Source organism: Camelina sativa, chromosome 17, assembly GCF_030686135.1.
Source record: "Camelina sativa cultivar CO46 ecotype springtype chromosome 17, ASM3068613v1".
NCBI lineage: Eukaryota > Viridiplantae > Streptophyta > Magnoliopsida > Brassicales > Brassicaceae > Camelina > Camelina sativa.
In genome coordinates this window covers 12007285-12024681 of record NC_141896.1, presented here as the reverse complement: position 1 = coordinate 12024681, position 17397 = coordinate 12007285, and the positions used below count along the sequence as shown (strand labels likewise).

The 17397-nt window shown below is 38.4% G+C and overlaps 2 protein-coding genes across 2 annotated transcripts; one reads left to right on the top strand and one right to left on the bottom strand.

Annotated features, from left to right (window-relative positions):
- Positions 1-3380: 3380 nt before the first annotated feature.
- Positions 3381-4242, top strand: LOC147923561 (uncharacterized protein At1g24010-like). Its single transcript, XM_087495982.1, has 2 exons — positions 3381-3580; positions 3689-4242. Exons 1-2 carry the CDS (start codon positions 3478-3480, stop codon positions 4033-4035), a joined length of 450 nt encoding a protein of 149 aa, XP_087352108.1. The 5' UTR covers positions 3381-3477; the 3' UTR covers positions 4036-4242.
- Positions 4243-8585: 4343 nt separating this feature from the next.
- Positions 8586-9827, bottom strand: LOC147923560 (uncharacterized). Its single transcript, XM_087496481.1, has 4 exons — positions 9683-9827; positions 9416-9510; positions 9009-9361; positions 8586-8895 (listed from the first exon to the last, which is right to left on the bottom strand). The coding sequence occupies exons 1-4, from the start codon at positions 9825-9827 to the stop codon at positions 8586-8588; spliced, it is 903 nt and encodes a 300-aa protein (XP_087352607.1).
- Between the last annotated feature and the right edge of the window lie 7570 nt (positions 9828-17397).

Genomic DNA, 17397 nt, shown 5'->3' with positions numbered 1-17397 from the left:
ACTATATCTGAATCAGTTGCGTATGGTTCGAGTTTCTTGCTAAATTTAACAAGTGAAATAAATTTCACACTCTATATTTCCTTCAAGGTATAGTTGTTATAGGTAAATTATTTTGTTTTGAGATACATTTTTAGAAATATATGATCACTAGTAAAATTCTTCTTAAATGACTCTTGCTCTATGAGCTTCATGTAACACAAAACGCGTTTTAGTAAGAAATGAATGTGGTCTGCAAATTTTATTTACTCCCATGTACCACATTCGTCTGCAAATCAATGTGGTCTGCAATTCAACTACTGAAGCTTTAGGTTAGTTTTAAAAAGATTCCACAGAGTGAAAAAGTTAGATGGGTGGGGTTAGGTGATTTTATTTAATGTAATTGTCATAAACCTCTGTCTTTCTATATAACCACATTCATTATACTGAGAAGCTTATTATCAAACCCACACATAAGATAGACTTCAAAAACAAGAAAATTAGAGAATGGCACTAAACGAATCTACTCTTGAGTTTGACGTGAAGTCTCAGGCGGAAGACCTGTTTAAAGATTACATGAAAGCATTCAAAGACAATGGTAAAGCTTTAACAGTATTGCATACATCTTATTGAATAATCTGCTAACTATTTTTTCGACTAAACCCTTAATTTCTATGTTTCAACATAAGATGGAAGAAAAGAGAAATTACGATAAATGTGATCAGCTCTGATTTTTTGAGGAAGTACAAGACGTACACGGATGACGGTGATGGCAGCCATGTGAAATGGACCGTCAAGCTCGAGAAGATTTCCGAAGACATCCACGTCAACCCACACATCTCCATCAACACAAACTCAAGAACTGTTGAGTTTTATCGTACTCCGGCAGAGGAATTGTTTAAAGCTTTCATGGAAGCAGTAAAAGATGATGGTAACTCTTCTACCTTACATATATCTCATTGATTCATCATTTCTCTCGATTAAATCCCTGATCACTATGTTTTCACTATAAAAGATGAGGTGGAGATCGAGGCTGAGGATTGGACTAATAGGAAAACCACGGTAAAGTTTTTATCTATCCACTGGTGAAGATATCGGATGAGAGGATCAGTGGATTTGGAGAAAAAAAGCATGTTGTACAGCATCATCGGTGGCAAAATGATGGAGTACTACAAAACATTCGAAGGAACCATCACAGTTATTCCTAAGGACGGTGGAAGCCTTCTGAAATGGTATGAGATCGCTGAACCACACGTCATCAAGGACTTTGCTGTCAAGAACTTCAAAGAGATAGACGAATATCTCCTTAAGCAAAGCACTTAAAAGTTGAATCTCTAAGATATATAAGTGGGGGTCTCTATAAAACTTATCTAAGTACAAAGTTTAATAAAATGGATCCTCATGAGTTATCCTTATTTATGATTGTTGAGTTTGGTTTTCGGAGTATATTATATAGAGACAGGTCACGTATTTACAATATATGCCCATGAATATTATTACATCAGTACGTAGTATTTGAACGATACTAGAGAGGTTTATAAATAATAAACCGTATTTTATAAGAAAAATAAGTAAACCGCTTCCTCAACAAAGAAAATAAAAAATAAACCGTATCTTAATGTATATATTAAAGACTTCAATAAGAAAACCATCCATGTCATGTCCCTTGATGGGCTATAACTCAGCGTAGTTAAACCCTAGATGATCTATGTTTCACTCTCTCACCATAAAATTATTCAAAATATGTTAACCATGTTAATTTCTACTTTTACCCGTATATATAGGATCTCCACTGGTGAATATATCGGATGAGAGGATCGAAGCAGTTGATTTGGAGAACAAAAGTATGTTGTACAGAATCATCGGTGTCCAAATGATGGAGTACTACAAAACATTCGAAGGAACCACATCACAGTTATTCCTAAGGACGGTGGAAGCCTTCTGAAATGGTCTGGTGAGTTTGAGAAGACCAGCCATGAGATCGCTGACCCACACGTCATCAAGGACTTTGCTGTCAAGAACTTCAAAGAGATAGACGAATATCTCCTTAAGCAAAGCGCTTAAAAGTTGAATCTTTAAAATATATAAGTGTGGGTCTCTATAAAACTTATGTAAGTAAAAAAGTTAAATAGAAATGGATCCTCATCATGAGTCTCTATAAAATTTACCTAAGTAATGACTTATTAATGTGGTTTGAGTTTGACGGTCGAGCACGAGCAAAGACATTCGGATCGATGGAGACGTCGAGACGAGAGGACTTGTCATCATCTCATGCAATGAGCAACAATATTTATTGCTTTGCTACTTGGACTCGGATGAAGAATCAATTTAGTGGCTCAAGATCCAGTTTATCAATTCAGTATTTGTGTTTTAAATCATGTTTGATTTGTTTTTTTTCTTTTAAAATCTAATATATGATTTAGTCCCATGTAGTAGTAGGTACATTCTAACAAATTCATTTTGTAGAAAAAGAGAATTTTTTGGCGAGAGAGATAATAAGTGGGGACAGATATTTCATAAACGAGTCAGAATTATGTATTGTCATTTTGAGTTAAGAGACCGAAAAAAATTCTCGTTTGCAACGGAACAAAAATATTTTGTTGATTCATTTTCTTTGCTGATTTGTTAATAGTATATGACAATAGTTACATAGATAAATCACTTTTTTGTTGTTATTAAGTTTTTATGAATTAAAAAATATCTCAAATACAACTTAAACAAATTTTGCAAACAAAACAAAATCATTAATTCAGAAAAACAATCCACAATACCATGTTCTAAAGAATAAATTACATTTTTTCCAGTCAATTAGAAATATTAATTTAAACTAATATATATCATATGCTTTCCAAATATATATTTGGTATTAATCCATATATTTTCGAAAATGGAGAATTCCCTAAAGGGAAGGATTCTTTAATTGATTTTGCAGTATTTTTATTTTAAACCCATTTTTAATTATTTAAATAAACTGTGTATTTCATTTTTAGTTTGTTAATGATCATTTAGTCTTATAAATTGATCATTTGGTTTTCTATTGGAAAGTTGAAAAACAAAAATTTATGATATTTTTTTGGGAAAATTAAAACTTTAAAGGGTTTATTTTTCTGAATTCCCCATTGAAAATGTTCGTTTACAAGCCATCAATGTGGTAGAAAAGAAAGAAGAAAAAACAAAATTGGTCTGCACAATTTATATAATCTCCCATGCATATACGACATAAAATTATTTAATTAATTGTTCATTAGCAGAATCCAATGGTTTTAACCAAAGAAAATAAAGCAGAATGCAAATTGTAATTAGCTTGGCTTTTAAGCTTTTGCTCAAATTTAAAAAGAATCCAGAAGATGGTGACGTTAGGTAAAACCGTAAAAAAGTAATAACTATTGTAAAATTTTCATCAGACTCTTTCTATATATAAATACCTTCATTGAGCAGATTATTATCAAACCCACATAACAAAATATACTAAGAGAAAAAAAAAAATAATAATAATAGAGAATGACACTAGGAGGATATATCTCTGTTGAGTTTGATATCAAGTCTCCGGCGTATAGATTCTGTCAAGGTTACATGAAGATAGCGAAAACCACAAGAGACCAATGTAATTATATATTTCCCATTACACATACAAAAACATATGTTAATTCTTAATTCAATTAATATTTCTTGATTACAACTCTAATTGCTATATTATATGTTTTCACCAAAGTTTCGACTGAGGAGGTAGAGGTTGATCTACCTTCGGAGAAGAAAAAGGTTCGGCTAAGAATGGAGGGCTTTCAGATCTCGGAGTGGTTCAACACGCTGGTAATACCTGATCTCATCGACAGTGATGATGATGATGAAGACGAGGCCAACTCGCGAGACCCAGATTACTTCACGAAGCTCGAAGGAACCATGACTGTCATTCAGACGGAAGGCTGTGACGGTGGCCGAGCATACTGGACCATACAGTATGAGAAGGTTAGCGAAGACATCAAGGACCCACGTTTCATCGCCGACACTACTACAAGATACTTTCAGGCGATGGATGAGAGAATCTTCTCAAATCCTTAAAATGATCCGAAATAGTCAAACAAAGTATTTATAGTTATATATTGATCATACAGTTTACAATAATTTATGATACTAGTTATCGTTTAATTATGGTTGGCATATAGGAAGTATTTGCTCTTGAAGCTTTCAAGATGCATAATTATCATATCGATCTTCATATTATTGTTGTATCGATCATTTATTAATCCATGTTTTATTATTGGGTAAGTGACATATGTGAATTATGCAACTCATTGTCTAAGTAAGAAACCCGTCTCCACCATTTACAAAATATTACATAAAAGTAAATATGGACAAGGGCAGCTCCTAACCTATCCAATTTGATTGCTTTATTATTTCTGAAGAAACGAATTGGAGTATCAAGAATAAATTGAAATTAAAAAATGTAAAGAGTTAGTTGAATCTCCATGACATAAGAAAAAACAATGCACAATTCTAGACAGTGCAATACACATATACAGTACCTGCAAAGACATTCGTAACCAAGATGTTATTATTAGCAACTCACAAGTAAGAGACTTATCATATATTTCTTCTTATTTATACAAGTTTAATATCCTATCATTTTATCATATGTAATTAAGTTACTCATGATATTACTAAGTAAAGTCTTGAATATATGTTTAAATAATCAAGCACATTATAACTTATACATATGGTACTCAATTTTTTGGTTTACTTTTTTCTCTAAAATGTAATGTATAGTAAGGAAATTAAAGTTGGTTATTTGAAATCGTTGAGGTGACTTGAGCATTTAGTGACATTTATTTGACGACATTTGTAACTTGTAAGTCAAAACTTAGTCACTTTCTTTCGCTTGTTGAATAGTTTTAGTTACTTGCTAAAAAATTAAGCAGATAAAATATTCTTCTGCGTAGCTATCCATTTTACTTTAACAGACTCGTTTGTCAATTATGAGCAAATACCAGTTAGTGAGTAATAAAGTAATATACTTTAACAGACTTGTTAGTCTATTCAATGAATATACTCGTTAACAGACTCGTTAGTCAGACTCAAGCATTGTACATAATGAATATACTTTATTACATTTATGAACAAATACCAATTAGTGAGTAATAAAGTATAAATAGACTAACGAGTCTGTTACTCACCGCACACTCAAGCATTGTCTTTTCTGACTCAAGAACAGCTTGATGAACACAAATTAAGTCTCATATCCATCAAAGCACTCACATTTGTTTAGACTCATACCGTAATTATTTTAGTTACTCTTCAAAAATTTTTGAGAAACCTTTATATTTTTTTTAATTTTGTTTTTAGAAATATTGTTTTGTTATTTTTTTTTCATTAGTCTTTTAAAGATTCGCATGTGAAACTATTGGAAATTTAAAAAACTAAAGAAAAACACTAAAAACCTGATATATATATTTTTTTTAAATCTCCATTTTTCTTTTCCAAAAAAATATCCCCTTAAAAAAAGTTTCACATGCGATATTAACTTTGTAAAAAAAAAATATAATATTAACTAAATAATTTTTTTTTTGACCTCAAAACACCATACTTTATTACGCAAGATCGAATAGATTAGCCTCATGTGCCAACCACTCCGGAATCTGCGAGCTTACATGGGAAAAGATTGTTCCTCTTATTCGAGCGCTCTTAGCGAGACAATCGGCACGGATATTGTTTGTTCTAGAAATGAATGATATCGAAAACAAAAAAACCTCTCTCTTAAACTTAAAAAATCTCCAGCTCCGTAGCAACAGCTGGCTACTCATCCAGTTCGTCTAGTATCTTGGGAATACTTGAGCAGTCTGTTTCAAAACGCACCTGAGAATAGCCGTTTGAGAGCAACATTTCCATAGCCCAAACCAGTCCATCTAGCTCTGCGTGGAGGGGAGAGAGCTGGCGAACAGTTCCCCTAGTACCGTAAACCTGATGCAGAGCTCCTTTTAACTCAAAACCCAGTCCAGCTGTGCAATCAGAGTCCTTCCAAGATGCATCAAACCGGCATACTAAAGGTTCTCCTTGGTTTTGTGTTTCAACAGACCTTTCCAGATCGACATCCTCAAACTCCTCACGTCCCATCTCCTGAGCTAACTTCCAACTTACTGCTTCTGAAACGGAAATGTTTCGCATATCCAGTGACGAAACCTCCATGTTGTTGAATACCTTCTCGTTCCTTGCCTTCCAAATGTACCATATTAGCCATGGGAAGGACTCCACAAGAGACTCCTCACCACCTAGCTCCTTTGCTTCCCAGAAAAGAAAATCCAAGTTTGTGTACAAAGAAGAACGCAGGAACACGCTCGGAGGTGTCGAAATGTGCGACAAGGCCCAAACCTGGAGAGACGGTGGACATTCAAAAAGAACATGGTTAATCGTTTCCTCCTCTGCACCGCATCTCGGGCATGTTCTATTTGTCCCACAATGACGGTCCACAAGGCGACTGCAAGAGGCGATACAGCCCGCGATCGCCTGCCAAATGAAATGTTTAAGCTTTCTTGGTGCCTTCAGCTTCCACACGTGACCCTTTAACTTAGTTGAGCTTGGCTCCACAATCTCCTGACTCTCGGTGATCGCTTCAGAGGCGACTAAGTACCCGACTTCACCGTTTATTGACCCGTTCTCGAATGAACCTAGACATAATCATCCAACATGAAGGTCTTGCTTGGCTTTAAACCTAGAATCAAAGAGATATCTTGAGGATCCACTAGCTCATTAAGTTTGTCTTGTTTCTACTCCTTAGTCTCGAAGTCGATGAGATGATTGACATAGAGGTTTGGCTCTCTAAGTCCACCGTTATCCTTTGCCAGCCTAGGCAGACCGCGGGGATCCAGTTGTCTGTCCATACTCTTGTACTGAAACCTGATCTGACGTTCTTTCGAAGTCCTTTTTGAAGCAGCGGTTTTGGTGCCATAATACTGCACCATCCAAACGATGGAGAATTTTCCCTCACCACATCTATCGGATTCGAGTACCGGAAGTACCGTCCTTTGAGGACCCAGCATAAGAGAGAGTTCAGATATCTGAGCAGACGCCAGAGTTATTTTGCTAGTAAGGCCAGGTTGAACTCTTTTAGGTCCCTAAATCCCAGACCGCCATTCTCCACCGGAACACATATTTTATCCCATGCAATCCAATGTATTCCACGGTTATTGTTCTTGGTACTCCACCAGAATTTTGATATCGCTCCTCTAAGCTTACCAATAACATTTTGGGGCAACAGGAAACATGACATAACGTAGGTCGGAATCGCTTGCGCAAAATTTTTAAAAGAACCTCTTTCCCGCCTTACGAGAGAAGCTTTGCGGACTAGGCATTGGTTTTTGAGTTTAGCCTATCTTGAACGAAGGAGAACACTTGTTGTTTCGAACCACATATTGTCTCTGATAAGCCCAAGTACATTCCCATACCTCCCTCCTTCGTAATACCGATGGTTGCCTTTAATATTGATTTTGTTTCTGCTGGAACTCTATTGCCAAACAGGATTGCCAACTTTTCTCGGTTTAGTTGTTGTCCCGATGCTAGACCATAACTATTTATAATTTTTAGAAGCTCAGCACATTGCTGGAACTCCACCTTACAGAAGAAAAGGCTATCATCTGCGAACAGTAGGTGTGATACCGCTGGACTTCCTTGCGCAATTTTGAGTCTTGTAATCCGACCTTCTTCTTCAGCCCCCTTAAGTTGGGCAATTAGGGCTTCTGTGCAAATGATAAACAGGAAGGGGGAGGGAGGATCTCCCTGCCGTAGTCCCCTAGACGGAACAATATTATCTTTTGCCTCCCGTTAAGAAGGATTTTATAAGAAACAGAGGTGATACAGCTCATAATCCATCCTATCCATTTACTATCTAAACTGAGCTTTTTCATTACTTCCTCAAGGAACGACCATTCCACCCGATCATAGGCTTTACTCATGTCTGTCTTGATCGCTACAAATTTTGAGCGACATATCGGATTAGTCCTCAATGCATGGAAGTTTTCTTGCGCTAGCAGAATATTGTCTGTAATTAACCGCCTAGCCACAAAGGCCGATTGTGTCTCTGAGATGACCTTCGGGAGAATTTGCCGCAGCCGGTTGCTGAGGACCTTTGCTATAATCTTATAACTTACACTACACAGACTTATCGGCCTGAATTCCGTCATTGCTCTCGGTCTCTCATTTTTCGGGATAAGGTAGATCTTCGTTTGGTTGAGCCGTGGATCAAAAGTGCCTGTCACAAAAAACTCCCTTACCATGGCTATGACATCCTTTCCCACCACATGCCAGAACTTCTGATAGAAGAGGCTTGTCATACCATCAGGACCGGGGGCCTTGTCTAGATTTATCCCATATAAAACTTTTTTTAATCTCTCCATCTGATGGCCCACGTGTAAGCGAAGTATTTTCTCCGGAGAGATTTTCTCCGTAACATACTGGAGGACATCCTAAACGCCGCTTGTACTCGAGGCTGAGAAGAGCTTCTCAAAGAAATTAGCCGCTACTTTCTCTATGTCCGCTTCTGATTCCGCGAGTCCTCCCTCCCCGTTCTCAATGCTAGTGATCCGGTTCCAGGCTCGTCTTTGTTTTGTAGTCGCATGGAATTATTTGGTGTTTCTATCCCCCTCACGCATCCACGTCGCTCTACTCTTTTGTCTCCAGTAGGTCTCCTCATCCCTAAAGGCTGCACATAATTGCCATTTTAACTGCAACTCCTCTTCTGCTGAGACTGAATCAAGACCTTGCGCTTCATCAATTTTATTCTTGAGTTCTTCAATCTTTTTTTCAGAATTTGATGGGTTGCTTTTCTTCCAGCGGGAAATAGCTTTTCGACAATCCACAATTTGAAATCGAAATCCAAAGGGCTCAAAAGGGATTCCTCTTTCCAGCTTTCTTCGATTAGCTGTCGGAAACCTTTTTTCCAAAGACATCTTTTATCAAACTTAAAACTTCTTTGGATTCGATAGTTCCTAGATTTTATTCTGGCCAGCACCGACCGATTGTCTAAACCCCATAGTTTTAAGTACTCCACATCAGTGTGAGAAAATAAATGGTGCCAATCTTCATTTCCAACAGCCCTGTCCAGGCGACATTGGACACGCCCTCTGCGTATCTTGCCAGCCCACGAGAGACAGTTGCCTTTATATGGGAAGTCTAGCATACCACAGTTTGCCAGCATGGTACGGAAAAGGATGAAAGTAGACTCCGCTCTACGTCGGCCTCCCCGTTTTTCATGATTACCCGTAATCTCGTTGAAATCCCCGATCATGAAACATGCTCCAGCTCTATCAACGCCCATCCTTGTTAACCGCTCCCAAACATTTTCACGACATGCAATAACCGGATCCCCATAGACAAAAGTCATAAACACCTTGTGTCCCTAGATGGATGTCTCAATATCAATCATGCGATTATCTGAATACAAAATGTTCACAGCAGGAGAATCCATATAAAGTAAAGCCAGACCACCGCTTCGACCCGAGGGTTCCACGGTGAACAAATTATCATAACCAAAAGAAACTTGAATGTCTTGCATAAAAGAAAAATTATTTTTTATTTCTAAAAGGAAAAGAAAAGAAGGAAAAATCATCTCCTGAGCTCCCGAATGTGCTCCCTTGTCAGGTAAGCGCCCGCTCCCTGAAAGTTCCAAGCTATTGCACTCATCTATCCGTACTGGGTGGTTTCTAGGACACCACCAAACCTGAAACAGAAGACTTCTTGTTAATTGCAGAAGGGAACACCTCACGGCGAGGGACAGAACGAGCTTTGGGCCGACTATTTGAGACTACTTTCTTTGGTGATGATCTACCTCGAAGAGCATTGGTCTTTCTTGATGCAATCCCCATTATCTCCGGACCTCGTGGTGATCTTCTCCTGCCCAGTTTAGTCTATTTAATCAGATTCTTCTCCAATATAGCACCCCGTCCAGGATAAGATGCCTTCGTTGACTGCGGTTTGGAGCTACCTTTCTCTTTCACCTTAGACTGTTCTTGAAAAGAATCAAGAAATCCTTTGTGTTTTCTTAACCGGTGAAAGCTTGGAGATCGCGTGAATCTGTTCAGCTCCAATCTCCAGTTGAGGATCCACCAGATTTCCATCTTTTAAGAGCGCCATCTCTTGGAGATAAACATCAACAGCCATAGGCTCATCTTGCTGGAGATCATCTTCTAGGAGGTCATCATTATCAATCATCTCCGCATCCATCTCGGGGGTCTCAGTATCTGGAATATGTTCTACCACAGTCCTCACAATACCATTTATGGGATTAACCCCTTTTTTACTTCGATGGTCGGGCGAAGCTCTGTTGATTTGAGTAGGTGTGGCATCACGAATCGGCGGTGGCGGAGGGAGTGGGACAACCCTATCTACGGGGCCAGTGCTGTTGTCTAGAGCGTTCCTCGTCAATTTATTCCTGACATTCACGTCCATTTGGATTTGCTCCTTTGGTTTATATTTCACTGTATACTCCGCCCGCGTGCTCTTACAGGAACGATCCTTGTATCCATACCCATAACCTGGCGCCCTATGCTTTGTTCGGGGTCGAGATCTATAATACCCCTCCTTATTCAGCTCTGATATGGTCCGCTAAGAGTCCGAAGCTTCTACTTAATCCTTTTGATGTCATCTGATCTCCTTCCCATCCCGCCCAAACATGGCTAAGCTCCCACTGATTGGTCGCTTATGCAGGTTGGAAATAGAAGCTAGAGAATCTTCGGTTCTGGAGGAAGCCTGCTCTTTCTCGCCCTCTCCATACGGATGATACCTCTCCCGATATTTCTCAGATCTTGGGTCTTCCAGCCGTTGCCAAATGCTCCTGTTTGTACTATCCTTCGTCTGTCGAAAGTCTTCCCATTCAACACTCTGATTCTGGAGGCGCCTTATCAGAGAAACACTATCCCCTTCTTTCCTTCTGAATCCCTCCTTACCACGGTTTATCCCTTTGAAATCTCCACCCCTTTGTTGACCATACAGGCTCTTGAATGCCTCTGTTGTTGCATACTCTTCAGCATGTTTTCTTCTGTTCCTTTCTCTGTCAGCCTCTATTAACTCGGGACAAATCCTCTCCTCATGAGAAATCCTCTTACATGTAAAGCAGTACCGGAACAGACCCTCGTAAGAAAGGGAGACCTTCACCACATCGCCATTTTCAAAACCTGCTTTGCGCTCAAATTGTAGAGGTAGGTCCCCATTCAGAGAAACTCTAACTCTTTCACCAGCAACATCAACCGAGCTAAATGTGCCTAGGGCTTCACCGATACTTTGATAGGCAGCGGGTTTCCTGTAATGTTTGGGAATGCCTGAAATTTTCACCCCGAAAACCATTGAGTTTGGGAAATCCTCCCTGACATTTGATTCCCATCTTTCGAGAGAGAAACTCCATTGATTGAAGTGGCACGGTCTCCTTGCCAACACTTTCTCTAAGTCGGCACCGTCCTCAAAGTCAAACTGAAATCTCCCATTGACTAGGTTTGTTCCTTGAACTCTGCCCTCAACATCCCAAATCCTAGCCTTTGGCATAAAGGCAATAAGCGCATCAATACTATTGCTTCCAGTGTGGAACATTTTACCCACAAGTGAGTTCTGAAACTATGCAATCAGGTCTGAGTTGTCGAAACGGGGGATCCGAGTGATATCCTCATCACCTTCCCCACTCCGACTCGGTCCCGCAGCGGACTCCAATCGTCGGGAACACAACTCCGCATCTTGGACCCAACTTGAATGGCCAGATCTGGAGACAATGGTTCCACTATTAACCGCTTTCTCCTTATACCGAGAGTTATCAAACCTTCTCGACTCATGGTTTCGCAGGTCTCGATCTCGATTCATACTCAGAACACTCTCAAACTATGAGGAAAAACCAGGATTCTTATTGTACACCAATGTAAAACGTTAATAACCAAAAACAAAACTAAAAGAAAACTCCAAAGCAAATCCAAAAAAAAAAAACACTCGAGAGTCGAGGAAACAGCTTCAGACTTCATAGATCTAAGGAGACAAGGAAGTTGGCGCTGCTATCGCCAGAGTGCTCTCCATTAGGGTTTTTTGCCTCTTTTTGATTGTTTTAACAAATCTTTCAATGTAATATTAACTAAATATTTGGGTGAATTAATTAAGCTGATTGTATATATATATATATATATAGCTGTCACATGTCTGTTAAGCTTATGGTTAAATTTTATAAAAATCGATATGGTGAAAATGTTATATGGTGGGGTTAGGTAAAAATAATTAGTGTAATTTTCAGAATTTTTTTTCTATATATAAACACCTTCATTGAGAAGATTCTTATCAAATCCACACAACATATACCCCATAAGAAAACAAAAACAAAGAAGAGCGAGACAGAGAGAATGACACTAAATGGATATTTGTGTACTGATTTTTACATAAAGTCTCCCTAAAGGCAATGGTAACAATCTTCTTCATTACTTATACGTACACATCTCATCGTTAGACAGTCATAACCATTTACAAAGAGAATTTAGCCAAATCTGCCATGAACAGTGACAAACTTTCTCAGCAATGCCACTTCCAAAAACTTTTTCTTCCGCTTGCCACATATGTGTTCTAAAAATACTCTTATGCCCTTCTTTTTTCTTACTTGAAAATAAAGCATTTTAATATATTTTTTTAGGAAGATGACATAAAAATAAGTTTATTGCTTCATTGGTAAATACATGTTCGAACGACTCTCTCTCTTCTTCTAAACAACTCTCTCTCTCTCTGTCTCCTTTGTTTTGTGTTTTCTGTCCATTTAAACAAAACACTTTGTTACACTCTGCAGGAAAACCGATCTGGAAATGGTGTGCTTATGCAGGACTCTCTCTCTTCTCATAAACGGCTCTCTCTCTTCTCATTGGGAATGGTGTGCCTCCTATCGTTGACAGCCAGATCCAAAAGTCAAGGTTTATCTATCAATATTATGTCCTTCCTTTTGGTGGGAGGATCATATCTGTTTGGTCCATTACTAACATTAACCCAACTACTCCCCATTACAGGTTTGATATAGACTCATGTTCTAGAAATATTGTGTCTTCGATGGACCAGATCCAACAGCCAACGTATATGTCTATCAACATTATGTCCACCATAACTATGTCATTCGTTCGTTTGAGTGGGTCATATCCGGTTAGCCCATCTGTATCGAAAACTAATAAATCTTCCTATTGCAGGTCTCATGACGACGCATGTCCATCTGGAAATGTTGATCCTTTGGTGGACCAGAATCAACATTCATGATATATGTCCATCAGTAGTATGTCCTTCTGGTGTTTGTCTATCTAAATGTACTGTTTTTTCGAAAACTACCATTGTTCAACTTTCTCTTGTATTTCAATACTCCGATAGACAACCCTATATAATTGTCAACAATTCCACATCGGCTAACCCCAAAACCCCCATGTTATGCACTATTTTTTTCCAATAGACCAACTACTGACTTTATCCACAGTTAATCATTGTCAAACTACTCAATTCAAAATCTTTCCAATAGACAACTTACACACATTTTGACAACTCAGTAATATTGTCCTCCACATTTTTGATAGACAACAATAAATTAGTCCCCTGATAGACTAAAATCAAGTAGTTCCTCAAGCAAAGTAATGTGGTTCCTCAATCAGTTTATTGCTTTCCTCTAGTTTGACGTCCAACATCTCAGCTATCTTTGCTTTCACCTCTAGAAACGTAGTCTCTCTGTTCATAGAGAAATTTTTTGCCATTTGTCCATGATGGACAGAAAATTTCTACACTCAATATATGAACATGTCCATTCACCTATTAATATACACACTCTTTCATTCATTAAAGCAAGTCCCATCATCATTTACAACGCTCATTTGAATTTGCCCATCTTCTCTTTTCTCCCTTTTTAATAAAGGGGTAGTTTAGTCATTTTTTTATCTCTCAAAATAAAAACTGGCATTAGGGAGAAAGTAACCATGAAACTGGCATTTTTAAGATTTTTTTTTTTTAAATGGTATTCTCAACCAAATTCTCATTTACAAATTCTTTTGGACCAAGATAGTCACATATAGATTTATCTTATACAGTGTTTTGCGGACCAAAAGGTTTCTAGCAAATCAGACATACTCTTTTCAGTAGATACTTTAATTCAAAAATATATTAATTGTATTATTTAAATGAAATATCCAGATATATTAAAAATTAAATTTGTCCAAACCATTATAACTTCATCGCATTCACATTCTTTTATCTGCATATGACTCACATTTTCTTTAAGATGTATTTTGTAAAAATCAGTAACATATAATACTAAATACTTGCTTGATTGGAAATAATTGGTATTGATACATTAGGTAGATGATTTTTTTTCCACAATGTGCTAAATTGGTAATTAACTAAGTGGGTGAAACCAAATATTTAGAAAAAACCCATGAGATATTAAAGTTGGGTTGGGTGGTGGGTTTAGGTAAATATAAAATCTGTAATTTTCACTATATAAACACCTTCATGCATCAAAAGATTATTACTTCCTCTGTCCTAAAATATTATATTTTAGGCTTTTTTTGTTTGTTTCAATTATTAGTTTTTTCTCATGTTTCTATCCATAATTTTCTTTCAATTTAATAGTTTATGAATTTTTAAATTCTGCAATATTTTTTTCTATTAATTGAACTTTAATAAATGATAAAACATTTATTACAGTATTTGTCAACTTTTGTGCTTTTAGCCAAAAAAAAATGAAAAAAAAAAATGGGACAGAGGATATAAAAATAAAAAAATAAAAAAAAATCAAACCCACCCAACATCGATATACTTAAAAGAAAAAGAAAAAGTAAAATCACTAATTAGAGAAGATGGCACTGAAAGGAACTTCTTCCGTTAATTTTGACGTAAAGTCTCCAGCATCCATCTTCTTTCAAGCCGACTGACTGTCGCAAAACATCCTCATTGGTGCAGGATGAAGAACACCAACGAAGCCAGTAATTGCTTGAGCCATCTCAACTCCTTCAAAGTAAAAGCCATCGAACGATATTTCGCCTCAGCGGAGGATTGAGAAACCACATCCTGTTTCTTGGTTTTCCACGAGATAGGAGAAGACCTAAGCAAGACAATATAAACACTAAGTGAACGACGTGTTTCGGAACAACCATTCCGATCCGCATCACAATAGGCAGTTAGGCGTATATCAGAATCAGCATGGAGAAGAATACCCTATCCTGGAGAACCCTTGAGGTAATGAACAGCTCGCAACGCAGCCGCCCAATGAGACTGACGAGGAGTCTGCATACACTGAGCCAAAATGTGTACCGTATAGCACAGTTCTGGTCGACTGAAGGTGAGATAAATCAGTCGACCAACCAAACGATGATAAGCAGTAGGATTATCAATGAATGGACTAGTATCACGAAGGAGTTTGTGATTGAGTTCCATGGGAGTAGAAGCAGGCTTGGACCCAAGCATGCCAGTTTCAGCTATGATGTCCAAAGCATACTTCCGTTGAGAAATAAATATACCTTCATTGTTGCGGGCAACCTCGATGCCAAGGAAGTACTTGAGTTGCCCCAAGTCTTTCATATGAAAGCATTGACCGAGATAATTCTTAAAACGCTACATAGTAGAGAGATCATTACTAGCAATGACGAAATCATCAACATAAACCAAGATATGAAGAACGGTCTCCCCGGTGATAAAAGAGAAATGTGAATAATCGACTTTGCTCTGTTTGAAACCATACTTCTTCAAAGCAGTACTCATCTTAGCAAACCAGCAGTGAGGAGCCTGTTTAAGCCCATAGATCGATTTCTGCAAATGGCAAACCTTAGTAGGATCAGAACTTTCAAAGCCAGGAGGAAACTTCATATAAACTTCATTATGTAAGTCACTATGTAAAAACGCATTGTGAACATCCATTTGGTGTATTTCCCACTTCTTGGCAGCAGCAATCTCAAGAAGCATTCGGACTGTAGTAGGCTTGGCGACTGGGGCAAACGTAACAGTGTAGTCCAGGCCTTCGCGCTGACGGTTCCCTAGAGCAACTAAGCGAGATTTGTAGCGAGCCACCTTCGCATTTGAATGATACTTGATTTTATAAACCCATTTGCTACCTATCGCTCGTTTGCCAGGAGGAAGTGTAGTTTCATCCCAAGTGTGTTGTGACACAAGCGCAGAGTACTCATCAGTCATAGAATCATTCCAAACATCATCCTGAGCAGCTTCGGTAAAACAAGTAGGTTCAACTGCTGAAGTGATAGCTGCTACAAAGGCCCTATTGTAAGGAGTATTACCTGGAACCGAAGTAGGAGGACCAAGAGTAGCAGACGAAGGAGCGAGAGGGGGGGGGGGAAGCAAGAAGATGCGAGCTCTTGACGACAAAGTCTTTGAGTAACACAGAAGGCTTTTTCACGCGATGTCTGCGTCCTAGTAACTCTGGAAGACTAGGAGAAGATACAACAGGTTCTGGCGTAGGTAAGTCGTCGATAGGAGGAGATGGTGGAGTGTCAGACGATGCAGACACCGAAGACGGTGTATTAGGAGATGGTGGTGTAGTAGGAGAGGTAGGTGTATTTGGAGGGGAAACATTATCCGAGACTGCAGTCGGAGTAGAAGACGACGGAGAATCAACAACAGGAACCAGAGTAGTAACAACCGCAGACGGAGGCGAATCCACCAGAGTATCATTAGTAAGAGGTATAGGAGAGGATGACACTGGCGGAGTAAGAGGAATAGACCAATCATCAATAGTAATATCTGGTTGATAAACAATAGGTGGCACAATGGAAGCATGAGAAACACCAGGAAACTGATCTTCAAGAAAAATAACATCACGACTAACAAACAATTATTGACGTTCAATATCGTACAAACGCCAAGCCTTCTTTCCATAAGGATATCCGATAAAGATACATTTGCGACTCCTATCACTGAATTTATCCTTGTCATGTGGCCTCCGATGAGCATAACTCAAACAACCAAAAATACACAAAGAATCATAAGTCGGAGAAGAACCATAAAGCATCTCATACGGCATTTTGCCCTGGAGAACAGGTGTAGGAGTACGGTTGATAAGATGAGCGGCAGTCAAAACGCTCTCTCCCCAAAACGAAACCAGAAGCAAAGCGTGGAACAGAAGGGCACGAGCAACGTTAAGAATATGCCGGTGTTTGCGTTCAACACGTCCGTTCTGTTGTGGCGTGTCAACACAAGAAGTTTGATGTTCAATACCATTTGCACGATGACAAGCAGAAAGAGCCATAAACTCGGTGCCATTGTCAGAGCGAACAGCTTTGACTGGTTTGTCAAATTGTTTGGTGCTCATAGCACAGAAGTTTTGCAGCAATCCTTTAACCTCAGATTTGGCCAACATAAGATATATCCAAACAGCCCTAGAGTAGTCATCAACAATGGTGAGGAAATAAGCAGCACCACATGATGAAACAGTAAATAAAGTCC